The 12,029-nt window shown below is 33.3% G+C and overlaps 1 protein-coding gene across 1 annotated transcript; it reads right to left on the bottom strand.

The window, feature by feature from the left end:
* Nucleotides 1-1,125: 1,125 nt before the first annotated feature.
* Nucleotides 1,126-3,170, bottom strand: LOC120072714 (60S ribosomal protein L14-2-like). The gene is made up of 5 exons (XM_039025182.1): nt 3,085-3,170; nt 2,893-2,994; nt 1,877-2,006; nt 1,658-1,770; nt 1,126-1,452 (listed from the first exon to the last, which is right to left on the bottom strand). The coding sequence occupies exons 1-5, from the start codon at nt 3,085-3,087 to the stop codon at nt 1,399-1,401; spliced, it is 402 nt and encodes a 133-aa protein (XP_038881110.1). The 5' UTR covers nt 3,088-3,170; the 3' UTR covers nt 1,126-1,398.
* Nucleotides 3,171-12,029: the final 8,859 nt, after the last annotated feature.

Here is a 12,029-nt window from a genome sequence, read left to right as displayed (position 1 = left end):
TTATTTTCATGAATTTCACTCTCTCTCTTTCTTCACCCACCGTAATAATGGAGAGTAATAGAAGTAGTTCAACATTACATCAATTAAATGAGAACAATGATGAAAAAGGAAATCAACCTCCCATTAATTTATTTTCAGGAATTTCACTCTCTCTTTCTTTCTCTCTCTCTCTCGCTCTCTCTCTTCTTTCTTTCTTTCTCTCGCTCTCTCTCTTTCTCACTCTCTCTCGACCAAATTCTTTCTTTCTCGCTCTCTCTCTCTTTCTCGGTCTCATATGAACAAATTTCATAAGAAATCATAAGATACGTATGGAAGAACCAACCATGAGGAATTGAAGCGATTTTAGAGGGTGAGGAAAAGAAAGAACGAAAGAATCAACAGATCTAAGAATATGAGAACGACTGCCCCCACTAAACTTAAAGTTGAATACCCACTGATCATACATCGCTGAAAAATGTTTGAAGAGAGAGAAATGAGAGAACCAAAATGTCAAGAGTGTGGGAAGATGAGTTGCGATATCGATGGACAAAACCTAGGAAATGCGGAGATCAGATGTGGGTAATTGGGATGTTGGTTGTCCAAACGGTGACATCTAAGTCAACCACATAATATGTCTTCTCAACTTGGGCCCCAAACGGCACCTAATATATAACTTGCCTCAAAAGGTCAATCTAATTGTTGAACACCAAGGAAAAACAATTTGGACTTTTCCTTTTTCATTGTATCTATCTGTGGGCATTGTTTAATAAAAATCTTCACAACACCAATTAGTAGACTTGCATTCAAGGTCACTTCATTTATAGGCGGTCTTTGTTCCATGCATCATAAAAATTTAATTGCACACAACAAACTATTTGTCAAAACAAATATAACTCAATCGACATACAAGCTCAAATGTACTAGCTGTCTTTGGTTTGACCCTCAAACATAGCCTTGAAAGCCAAGGAATGGTTGAAGAGAACATTCATTTCCTTTTCGTGCTTCCACCCATTGAATCAAATCCCACGAGTACGGATAAGATACCAACGAATTTCTAGTTTATGTTTGTTCAAAGTTTGTGGCTCTCAGTCCTCCACATAATGCAGGATTTAGAAATGCTTCTGATAACACACCAAGAAAAGCAAATAGGAAACACAAAAACCTTATCAAGTGGTTCAAAAATCTGATTTAACACTTAAGCAGGAAAACACCAGCATATTCAAGTATGAATTTTTAATCAACTTCGATTAATGTTGGTACATTGGGAAAAACTCACTACACTTGATGTCCAAAATTCAATGCACTTCACAGTTCACATACACCCCCCAGTCTCTCGAGGGCTTGAGAAACAATAGGGCCAACAGACCACGCCTGATAAGTTGTTCTCTAACAAAATTTGAAGTTAAAGAAATGCACTTTCTAAGATTCACTCTTTTTCAGCTTTGCAAGCTCTTGCCTGACCAATCCAGCTCTCTGCAAAAAAGATAATCTCCATCGTAAGCAATGAGTTGCCACAAATCGAGCACGCAAGAGAAACAATAAAACAATAAAAGTTTGTTCCAAATGATATAGTCAAACTTCAATGGACATCCATAAGAGGTTGAAACTCTTACACGCACTGATGGGTACGAAAAAGGTAACATGATAGGAAGTACAGACTGCATCACAAATCACTGACCTTTATCTTGGCCAACATTAGCTTGAACCTATCAAAATCATTCAGGGATGCCCTCCTTTTTCTGACAAGCAGTTTTCTCCCCCAAGAGCTATCCTCCCACTTTTTCTGAACATCTAACAACATGATCAAAACAACAGGTTAAACTTGAAACAAACAAAAACAGCAAGGGGGTAGAAAAGGAGTTGGGCATTTAAAAGTGAATTAAGTTGAAATGCACACCAGCAGCCTTCATAGCTTCAATGAGTTCCTTCTTCCTGGGAACCCTCTTAATGTCAATTTTAATGTCAGTAAGAGACAGTCTCTTAAAGTTCATTTGAGACCTGACCATATCAGGAGCATCCACCAAAGCCTGTATACAGTAGCATTAATTTTAAAATAAAAAAAGAGTAAACAGCTAATTAAAGCTTTTTGTGAGAATGATACACCAGATGGAAGGGGAAAATTCGCACCTCCAGCCTCTTAAGGAGGTAGAGATGCCTCAAGTCTAAAGCACAAATCTATACTCGTTGGTAGAAACTAATTAAATATTGAAACTAAAACTTCGTCACCAGGAAATGTCAACAAAAAACAGATACATATGAAGATTCCATTTAAACCCTTTCTTTTTTTCAAAAGAGAGACAGTTGGATATTGTATGATCACATTCAGTTAGGAACTTGGGGGAGAAAAATAGTAACACTTCCCAAGAGAAAAGAACTTAGGTCTATAAACAATCAATGGGCCATATATCTGCATTTGTAAACTCAAGGGAAGTCCTAAAAACAACTAAAAATCATCTCAACCATAAATTCAAGCTATCAGCCAAATATCCCTTCGGGGTGATGGAGAATCAGACAGAGGAAACAGTTCAAACCTTCAAGGTAACCATTTATCAGTTATAATTTGGATCCTCAACAAATCAATGATAGCTACCCAATGACCTACTCGATGAACGTGAACTTAAATGGACGTGAAGTTAAATATTGAAGGCCGTAGATCATTTTAACAGTCATCACTTCAAACTTGAAGCTATAGAATGGTTTCATAGATAATAAATTACAGAATTTATAAGAGATATGTGGTCGGATCATGCCGCAAACATCAAATTCAGAAGAAATCAATCTATAGCCAAGGAGTGGGGAAATACACTGCTTCTTGTTTCCGTAGCTTCCAAATGTTCAAGGGAACGGATACAACTTCAAACTAAAAAATAATACTCATCGAACAAAATCACAAGTAATAGCAAAGAAACGTACTCTATTCTGATCAATGACGTCGACAATGACGACGAGCTTTCCATAGTCTTCGCCGTAGTTGACGAGGGCGACCCTCCCGATCTCAACGTACCTCTTGAACGGCTACAAAACCAATAAAGAAAATCAGATAATTCAAAGACAATTCACAGGACAGAAACCAGGAAAAGAGAAACCAAGGAAGAGAATCCTCACCATCTTCGGGTTTAGGGTTTTTCAGAAGGGGACGAGCAGCCTAGGGTTCTTTGCTCTTTGTACTGACCAACTCCAAATAATCCAACCGTTCTATATATTATTGCTATCTGAAATTACGATTTAGTCCCCACAAGGTTTTTTTTTTCTCATCAGTCCCAAAGTTTTCGTTTCCAAGTGTTTTAGCCTTCTACGGAGCGATTGAGACAAGAAGTTGGTTATAATAATTTGTGTTTGAGGTAATTTGGATTATAATAGTATGTGTTTAAGGAGTAAACTACTTTGGTTTGAGAAGAAAATAATAAACATTATAATAAAGAATAAAAAAAATAATAAATGTAAAATAGTAAAAACTGTAATAAACAATAAATACTGTAGCAAACGGGAGTTTTGAAGTAGTGTTGACCGTAGTTAATTAGATAATACAAAATAGCATTTACTGTAACAAGAGTTGATTATTATAATCTTATAATAGTTTTTGCCCCAAACACACACTAAGTTATCAAAATGTTCTCTCTCTTTTTTTTTCCATTTAGGAAATCAAAGGGTTTTTGTATGAAAGGTCCCTTTTTAGGGGGCCCAAATGAAATTTGGCCCAATATTCGAATTTGCTCAAGAAATGGTTTTTTGCTTATGTCAGTGGCGTGTGAAAGTATTATCTTGTCCCCATACCATGCGCAAGGACCTAGCGCTCAAACGAATTCTCGTTCATTCCTCTCGCTTCTCGCTCCTTCCTTTTCTTCCTCATCAGACACAATTGTAACTTCTTTTTCGATTTTTTCCTTTGTTTAGATTCTTCCTCTCACTTCTCGCTCATTCTTCTCACTTCTCTCTCTAGTTTCTCATTCATTTTTCTTGTTTCTCATCAAGCACAATTGTAATTTTTCTTTGGTATTTTTCATTTATTCTTCCTCTCGCTTCTTCCTTTAGATTTTTGCTCTCGCTTTTTCCTCTCGTTTCTATGTCTCACTCTCGCTTCTTCTTCTCGTTCTGATTCACGTTTCAACTTACATCTTTAATTCAAGGAGAATAAAAAGACAGCAGCGTAAACAGAAGAAATCGTCGGAAGAAAGGGTTCCTGCGGTGGGAGTAAAAGCCTGGAATAAGAAATGTGAAAAAGAAAATGAAAGAAAAGAATAATTAGAAGAAGAAACACACAAAAAAAGAAAAGAAAGAAGAAAGAAGAAAAAACGTAGAAAAAAAGGGGGAAAGAAAAAATGGTGCAAAAGAAGAAGGAAGAAGGTTTAAAGTGGTAATTTCACATGATGATGACATCATCAGAATGTCAAAATTTATTTGTTTTGAAACTTAGGGCTACTTTTCCTTTGGGACCCTCTATGTAATTATTCTGATATCAAGACAGTCTCCTTAACTTTCGCGTTTGTTTACAACACGAGAATAGCTCAACTAGTATTAGGGGTATTTAAAAAATCCGATGACTTGAAAAACCTAATCAACCCAACCCAACTCGCGTGATTTTTTGTTGGATTATAAACTTATTTAGATTGAGCTGGGGTCAAATAAATTAAATTTTTATGGGTTAGATTGGTTCATGAGTTCCCCTAAAATAACCCAACCCAAATTTATTATTAATTTGAAATATATATATATATGTGTGTCTTTTAATTATGATACAATTATATATACATATATATTTATTTTTAATTTAATTATTTTCTTAGACAATTTATTCTTAAACAAGTCCTAAAAATCTTTTTTAGCACTTTGGAAAGAAAAAAAAAATCAAAAATAAATTGAGATTGACTTCTTGATCTTAATTCAATATATGAGATTAATGAAATAAAGTTTTTACATATTAGAATTTTACTTGTTTCTAGAATAAAATTTCAAATAAATTATTCGAGTAACCTGAACCAACCTAACCTATATGTTTTATGGTTGGATTGAGTTGATTCATTGTACAAAAAGGGTTATTGTTATATTGAAAATGGTTGGTGAATTTAGTGATTGTTAACAATTCAATAAATGCCTTATGACGTGCCATAGTTGTTAAATACAACGAATGATATATGTTAAACACAATGTTTTCTCTACTTTGATCCAAGTATAAGTTCAAATAGAGTTTCTGGTGAGTCTAGGGTCGAACACGAGGACTATAGACTAAAAATGTGTTTGTGCTTGATGAATGATTTTAACGCGATAAATTCTTAATTAGTTTTATACAGCTAAAGTAATGGGTTGATTACAAATGATAATGAGTGATGATGCGTCGAGTGTGTTATAATGCATAGAATGATAGAAATGAGGATGATGATGACAAATACAAACACAATTAAGCAATGCACGTGGAAGTGAAGGAAATATCAACTGATAAGACAAAGTTGAGAAGGGTTACTAACATTGTCCTAAATGATGCATAAGTTATGCGTTCATGCCATTAACTAATAAAATGAAGAACTCACTTTTCAGTGTTTTTTAGCCACATTTACCCTATCTCTGCGATGCATACTCAAGTTAATTTCAGGCAAAAGGTTGACTTTATTTCTAAAGCCACTTCTTTCTTTGCTTAATGATGTCTACAATCAATTACTCTCTCGAGTAGTTGATTATTTTTACTTAAATCGATTTTTCAGATAAATTTAAGCAAGGTTATTAATTACACATTAAACTAGATGAACTTTAACTATGCAAAAGTTGGGAAAATGTTAGTTTAACCTCCTCAACTCATTAGAAATCTAGTTACACATGATAGAGGAAAGATAAGACATGAATGGATGAAATAGGATAGAAATCTTATTTATATTAAGAAATAGAAGTTTCTCAATCTCAAATATCTTAATACAAATTTAAATAACAAGGAAAATAGAATAAAGAATCAGAGATGAAATGTTTCAAATTGTCGGTTGCAATGTCTTGCTTCCTTTGGCTTGGATGGAGGTTGCTGCAGAGATGACGGTGTTCTCTCCCTTTTCAGAGAAGAAGATTGAGTTTTCACTCAGAATTATCCAAAGAGATGTTCGAGAGGTTGAAGACAATGGTGGAAATAGGAAAAATTTTGGACAGAATTCTGGCCAATCTCTTAGAAGAAAGTCTTGCACTTAAATTGATTCTCAAATGGATATTTATAGGTATCACAAGGAAGCTTCTTTGCGTCTTTCTAATAAATATCTGGCATCTTTGTATTTAATTCCATGCCCTGCTGCATCGAATACTCGCATCACATATTCATTGGTTTTGGCGCGATTGGTTCAAATCGATTACCAACTTGCATTTTGATTTGACATCCACTATCCACGCGTTTATCGTTTTCTACTCTTCATATTTATGATCAACACATGGTTTTTTGCATGCAAGGTTGAAGTTTGACCTGATCTTTTTTTATGTGTCCACAACTGCAGCTTTTCTTTCTTTGGTTGATTTTTTTTTTTTTTTTTTTTTTTTTTTTGCTTATTTTCTTAGAAATCTTGCATTTAAAGATGTTATATTTTATAATTTTTAGGAAGTTTTGTTGTGTAAATTGTGTTGAACACAAAGCTTATCTATTTAAATGAATTTCACCTCAAAATAATGCATTTCCTCTAATTTCCGTAATTATTCTAAATAAAGTGCTTTAACTTGTATTTCTATAAGTTATTGATTATTTGGATTGAATGAGTTTAAAAAGTGCTTCAAAACAACTCAATCCATCCCATGAACACTCCTAACTGGTGAATTAGTATTAGCAACTTTGAAAGAATTTGAATTTTTTAAATTAAATAAGGGAATAATTTTAATTGTATATGTTACCATTAACATAATGTATATAGATACATTATAATATAAAGTTAATTTTGAACGAGATTCGAAAATTAAACTTTGAAATAATAAGGAGATTTATTATTTGAATATGATTCATATTAAAATTATAAGTTATTAAATATAAATGAGATTCAATATTAAAACTATAGGTTATGAGAGATATGTGCATTTGAATATGATTTAAATGTACATTTAATTAAATATGAGATAATTAATTAGATTATTTATTTATTTTAATTAAAATTAAAAAAAGTGGAAGTTATTTTTAATTGATTTCTACTTTGAGTATTAAGAGATACGGAAGTTTATTTCAGGGATGTTGGTTATTATAGAGAAGTAATTTTCACTCTCTCACGAACTTTAATTTTTCCCTCTCAATTCTCTCAAGAAAAATTGACAAAGAAGAGTTCTTTGTGAAAACCCTCATTCACAAAACAATATTCCCTCTCTTTTTCAAAAAGTCAGTTCATACAAATTGGTCCTTGCCAAAGAATACTGGAGAAGATTCGATGATGGCGTCTTCATATTGTTTGTGGAAGATCGATTCATTGAGGAATTGTGAAGACTTAGAGAAGTTTGAAGAACGGTTCTTCAAAGGTATGTTTCTTCTTCCCTCTAATTTCATGCTTAACTTACTACATATTAATGTGTGTTTCTTCTTTTCTGTGTTGTAATTTTAAAACAAAATCGAAGCAAAACGATCACTCGCTTCCCCTGTGGGATTTGATCCCTTTAGTATGTTAATGTGATTGGTAGCCTACGATATGCAACTGATTGTATTAAACCTGACGTTGCATATGCAATAGAGTTCTTAACATATTTTCATGTAAGCCAGGTAAAGAGAATTGATATGTCTTTGATCATGTTATGAAATATTTATTGGGAACAAAAGATCTTGACTTACTCTATAAAGAAAATCCTATTGTTATTGAAGGATTTTTTGATGCTATCTAGAATACATTGTCAGATGATTCTTTATCTACTATTTTTACCTTGGGAGGTAGTGCTATTTGTTGGAAATCTAAAAAACAAATGATTATTGTTAATTCCACTATGGAAGCAAAACTTATTGCTTTAGCTTCAGCTAGTGAAGGAAGCCAATTGGCTAAGAGATTTATTATATAAAATTCCAATGTGGGGGAAACCAGTGCCTCCGATCTTGATACATTGTAATAGCACTACCACAAATGGTAGAGTAGAAATCATTTTTTATAATAGTAAATCCAGACCTGTAAGAAGAAAACATGGCATTGTAAGATCTTATTTGAGTAATGGAATCATTAATGTGAATTGCATTAAATCTTATGATAATCTTGCTGATCCATTAACAAATGCCTTAACTAAAAAAAGAGTCTGAAATATATTGAGAGGGATGGGATTAAAGCCCTTATAATTATCATGCACCATATATAAGGATGTCCACCTAGTGATTAGAGATCTTGAGAACTAGATTCAAAGGGGAAAAAAAGAATTATATTAAAGTGGCCGAGAAAAACACTATCTTTATATATTGACTCATCCCTATGATGTGAGTGCCTTACACTATAATGATATGGAGGGTTGAGTTTTTCTAATAAAACCTTAATAAAATTTGTAGTTCTTATATGTGGGATGTGTTATATTATAGGAGTACCCTTGACAGATTTTACCGATATGAGTGTAAGAGTAGGATCGCTCTCTATAGAATATGGGGCTTATTCTCAAATACATTCATGAAATACTGGGATCAACACAAGGCCCTAAAGCGCTAACCAATAAAGCTCATGTCAATACCTGGAGACTATGTGTGGGCAATAAGTTTCCTATTTCTCCTTTAACGTTATAGTTCAAGCCAGAGACCACTACTAAGGTTGGATTAGAGATTATCATTTCACTAGTAAAGGTTCAATACAGAATCACATCTTTATGATGTATAATTATCTTTCTTTTGGCCAATTCTATTTTGATACTTATTTTAAATATTTAAAAATGAGTAGAGGAATGTTGTTATATTTTTAAATATTTGATAAGTTTTACTAAATTGAAGTTTCACTTTGGAGAAATAATGAAAAAAAATTTAATTCTTAAAGAGAAAAACATATTTGATTTAATGTTAAACAAATACCTATTTATTATATAATAAATTATAGATCTATAATTTTACTATAAATAGGTCTCTTACTTTCCTCGCAAAAACATATCAACCAATACTCATTATATCTTTCTCTCTTACTTTCTTTCATTAGCTCTTTTAAGAGCAATTGGCCAAAAAGAATGGTGATTTAGTTGTGGAGTTTTGAGTTGCAGTGCAGAATAGTTTGAGCTACACGACGTTTCAATTTGGCTATTGTATCCTAGAGGGGACAAGTCATATAATATTTGTTTCATCGGTGGTTGATATAAAGAAATCCAATATACATGCAGAGAGCTTGAATCTCTTTAAAGAAAGCGAGATATTCGTGCCTCAACCTAATTGTTTGTGTGTCTCGTTTTTCAATATTCACTCCATTTTCCTCTATTATTTGTAATTCCCCCATCACGAATTATGTTTTATGTTTTCAGATTCACTAAGTTCAGTGAATATATGTTTGATAAACAATCTGAATTATGTTCTTGAAAACTGTTTTTGGATTATGTGATCCAAATAGTGTAAATTATGAAAACAACATTTGTATGTTTTCATTATATCCAGAATCTGGATTTTGAAATTTAAAATGCAAAATTATATAAATTTAAATAAAACATTTATAAATATAGTATATTATGTTATAAACTCCATTTCTTAAAAAATTAGAATATGCATTATATAATGTCTCATAAACTAAATTAGGTTACTACTATGTTTTCGTGAATCCAAGGACATCTTAACAATAGTCGATAAGTGGTTCTTGCATCGATCACATGAAATATGGTGCTTGCTTGCAATTTCCCTATAGTAATTTTTAGACGAGTTGTGTTTGTCACTCCATGTGCTTCTTGATTGAAGACCTAAATCACTAGTTTACTACCTGACAACTCTTCCATTGAAATGCCCAATTGATTCATGGTTGATTTTGGCAGTATGTTGACAGTTGAGCTATTATCGATGAGGATTTGACTAACTTTTTGCTCTCAAACATACCCCAATACAAATAAGGGTTTATGATGAAGGTTTGACCCGAGTAATAAATCTTCGTCGGTGAATGATATTGATATACAACATGAAGCACATGTATTTGTTTGGGTTGCAAAAGTAGTTGAAATTTCATTATCTTTTAATATTTCAACAAGTGCATTCTTGGTCTCCCATGGGAGTGACAACAAATCATTTATGCTAAAAGAAGGTAGTTCCTCTAGCTTGGTCGTTACTTTTACAGAACTTGAAGGACTGTCATTATCTTTAGTCGTATTGATGATGACACAAAATAGTTTCAGTCAAAAAATTCTTTAGAAAGAAGTCTTTCAAGATTATTGATTGTCGATGTTGAGAAAGCTCTTCATTTTCTTCGATGATTGATCGAAGTTTTCTCGCATTCTTTATTGCTTTTCTTCTTTGTAGCTTACTCTTCCTTTTATATTCTCAAAATGAATGAGATTCTTTCTGAAGGAAACTTTGTTTATGGCTCTTCTGACGAGATACCAATGTCCATCATTCATCTGCATCTTTCACTTGCTCATTTTTTCCTTTTGAGTCAACTTTCTAGAAGTTTGCCTTTTGTAAGGCCTTTGGTGGAGAAGATATAATAACAGGCTCAAGAGATCCAAATTGGATGAAACTCCCTCTTGCAGACAGTCGAATATTATGATGGATCATTACTGCAACGTGATTTGTATTGGGGTTGATGCCCTAAAATCTCGTGTCCTGTAGTTTGTAAACAGTTTGTACAAACGCTTGTGATGTATAATATACGATATTTACTTCACTTCTTGATTTTGCTCATCTAAATGTTCTATTTGCATTACCACAAACCAATAAACTAAAATCTCTTGTTGTCTTTATGTAACTTAAGCATGTATATGGTGCCATACAAGTAGATCATGTCTTAAGTGATAACCAAAATGGTTTGTAGTATATAGATATAGGAGGGAAACCTTATCCTAGTAACGCTACGGATGCGGCCCGCTTTGTGGATTAGTTACAAGTGTTATGACTTATCAAAGATGGTTTGATCCTGATTATTCGTGTAAGGGACATGCGAGCGGGGGCATCCTATACAAAGAGTTTGTATAAGACCTGACCACGAAGTATTAACGTCTCATTATATAACATCATTCATGACTGAGACTTCACTTCACTAGGATGATCATAGGTAACATGACCTCAATCCTGAGTGAATTTGGAACTCTTGCCATTGAGGGCGGTCCTTTGATCTGCATGGGTGTGAGTGGCCAGGCCGCCGACTCACTTTGGGGATTCATCTGATTTAGGTGTTGGGAACTTAACTACACAATATGGAATTCGCTCATTTTCTCAAGTAGGGGTAAGTAGATAGATAACTTCCTTAAGGGCTGATTCTAGGGTTTAAAAAATGCGGCGCCACACACCTTCTCATGGCCCAAGAGGTGTTCACACATAGTTGGATTATGTTGTATGTTCTTTAGAGGGATCAGTAGTACTTAAAGAGTGAGATGCAACTATAGGGGCAAAATAGTAAATTGGTCCAGCTCTACTTACGAGCATTTGTGAAGGGTTATCGTACTCATGATTGGTTATATCTGATGGACACAGAAATATATCTATGGTAAGAAGAGTTCAGTTATCGTGTTTTAGTGGAATGTCTGGCAGTTAACGAATGGTGGATCTTGTGGCTAAAGAGTTTAGTCAGCTATTCACTTACCTTGGAGCTTCGAGCCATAGGTCCATAAGGTCCCTTTGGCAGCTTGGATAAAAGTTGAGAATCAATTTTTAGGTCAGTTTGAAATGTTCAAATTGACAAGAGGGAGTTCGATTATATATGATATAATTGAATTGGTTAATTATATATGATATGATTGACTAAATGTATGAGATACATTATTTTGGAGGAAGCTGGATATAAATATGATTTATATCGAGTAGAGGAGAAAACACTATAGTTGATATATGATATCAAACTATAGGTTATGAATATAATATGATTATATTTATTATTTTATTAATTGGGCGGTTATGAGATAATTGGCCGAAGTTTTCTCCGAATTCGTACGATAGTGGGAAGTTCTATTCAGTTTTAGTAACTAAAGAATAAAAT

Source organism: Benincasa hispida, chromosome 1 (genome assembly GCF_009727055.1).
Source record: "Benincasa hispida cultivar B227 chromosome 1, ASM972705v1, whole genome shotgun sequence".
Classification (NCBI taxonomy): domain Eukaryota; kingdom Viridiplantae; phylum Streptophyta; class Magnoliopsida; order Cucurbitales; family Cucurbitaceae; genus Benincasa; species Benincasa hispida.
The sequence above is the reverse complement of the archived record's forward strand: the minus strand, read 5'-3'. Positions and strand labels throughout refer to the sequence as shown.